This window comes from Emiliania huxleyi (genome assembly GCF_000372725.1).
Source record: "Emiliania huxleyi CCMP1516 unplaced genomic scaffold EMIHUscaffold_299, whole genome shotgun sequence".
NCBI classification, from domain to species: domain Eukaryota; phylum Haptophyta; order Isochrysidales; family Noelaerhabdaceae; genus Emiliania; species Emiliania huxleyi.
This window is the reverse complement of record NW_005199776.1, coordinates 71,638-73,022: the sequence shown is the minus strand read 5'-3', so window position 1 is coordinate 73,022 and position 1,385 is coordinate 71,638. Positions and strand designations below refer to the sequence as shown.

Here is a 1,385-nt window from a genome sequence, read left to right as displayed (position 1 = left end):
GGGGAGCAGGTCCCCACCCCATCTGCCCCTCCCAACATCCATCTGTCCTTGATCCGCACGCGCCCCCGCCGCCCGCTCGGCCCGCCGGGAGCCCTTTGCCAACCCGCCGACCAGGCCTCGCCTCGGCGCCACTGCGCGCGGTGGTAGCGCGGCGGGGCGTGCGGGGCATGGGGAAGGGGGCGGGGGGCGGCCGCACGTCGCGTCAATCTGCACCACAGCGCTCTTGACAAGCGTCTTTGTGCGCACAAGCTCGTTGTTGGAGGCGTTGTAGACGACGTCGAGGATGCGCGTCTTCCGCGTGCACACCTCCGACCCCCACGAGAAGTTCCCCGTGTCCAGCCGGATGCCGCGGAACTTCATGTTGCCGCCGCGGCAGCGCACAGGGTGGATGCGCTTCGCGCCAATCTTGGTCATCGCCATCTGGCGGCCCATCTCATGCTTGCGCTTCTTGTGGTGGTGCGGCTTCTTGCCGCCCGTCAGCCGCCGCTTGTGCTGCGAGTCGCGCGAGATGCCCATGGCAGGCAGAGCCCCGTGCGCGTGCAAGGCACGGGGGTTTCTTTTCCCATGCCCTTCGACGAAGGACTAGCGTCGAGCACTCGTAGCCTTTCTGCGACTCTCTGCGTGCTGCCGGCTCGGGAAGAGCAGATTTTGCAAGATATCTCAACGAGATCCGACATCTGCGCGGTCATTTTTGGAGTGATCTTACCGCGTCATGACGGAGTCTTGAGAGAGATTTTTAGCAATACCAAACAACTCTAACACTCACACGTCTTGATACCTCTCGGAGCACCTCTAATGGTTCTCGCTCCCTATCGAGATCTTCTTGCCGGACGGCTCTTCCTGTTTTGCGGGGCGCGCTGAGCTCTGTGTCAAGCTCGAACGAAGGGCAACGCCAACGGAAACGAGTGCATCGCTTCGATACACAGTACATAAATAAATAAATAAAACGGACACCTCTACTAGGAGATGGGTAAAAAGGAACAGGTCCCCGCCCTGCGGTCTTTGTGCAGGGTTCTTTGTGGGTGTGGTCGGCGACTAGCCGGGGTCGTCCTCCCGATGGTATCTCGGGCGATCTCGGAGCGTCGCTCGCGCGGCGTCACACCTGCTCAAAAAGGAAGGAGGTTGGAGGCAGGAGGTCACGCCCCATCCAGAGCGCCGTCGTCGCCGGGTTTTTGGCCCCCGGGTCGTCGCCCAACGGTTGCTGCGCGGGGCAGCAGACCATCGGACGGCGCGACGACGCCCCGTCCGGCACGCTCCCCCCTCCACCCGGCTATTGCCGCACGAGCGCCCTCAGCGGCGGAATTTTTCCCTCGCGCTTCCTTGGGCCCCCGGCAACGCCGACGGACTTCCCGTCCCCCCACCTGCGCCGCAATCACCGCCGCATA

At 63.5% G+C, this 1,385-nt stretch overlaps 1 protein-coding gene across 1 annotated transcript in view; it reads right to left on the bottom strand.

Moving 5' to 3' along the window:
• The window catches only part of EMIHUDRAFT_368254 (hypothetical protein), a gene marked incomplete at its 3' end in the record, with an annotated part of 2,563 nt that overhangs the window by 414 nt on the left and 764 nt on the right, over positions 1 to 1,385 (bottom strand). The window contains exons 2-4 of the mRNA XM_005775612.1: positions 1,101 to 1,102; positions 955 to 959; positions 307 to 492 (exon numbers count right to left, since the gene is read on the bottom strand). Coding sequence (XP_005775669.1) covers positions 307 to 492; positions 955 to 959; positions 1,101 to 1,102 — 193 coding nt within the window. The remainder of the gene's footprint in view (positions 1 to 306; positions 493 to 954; positions 960 to 1,100; positions 1,103 to 1,385) is intronic.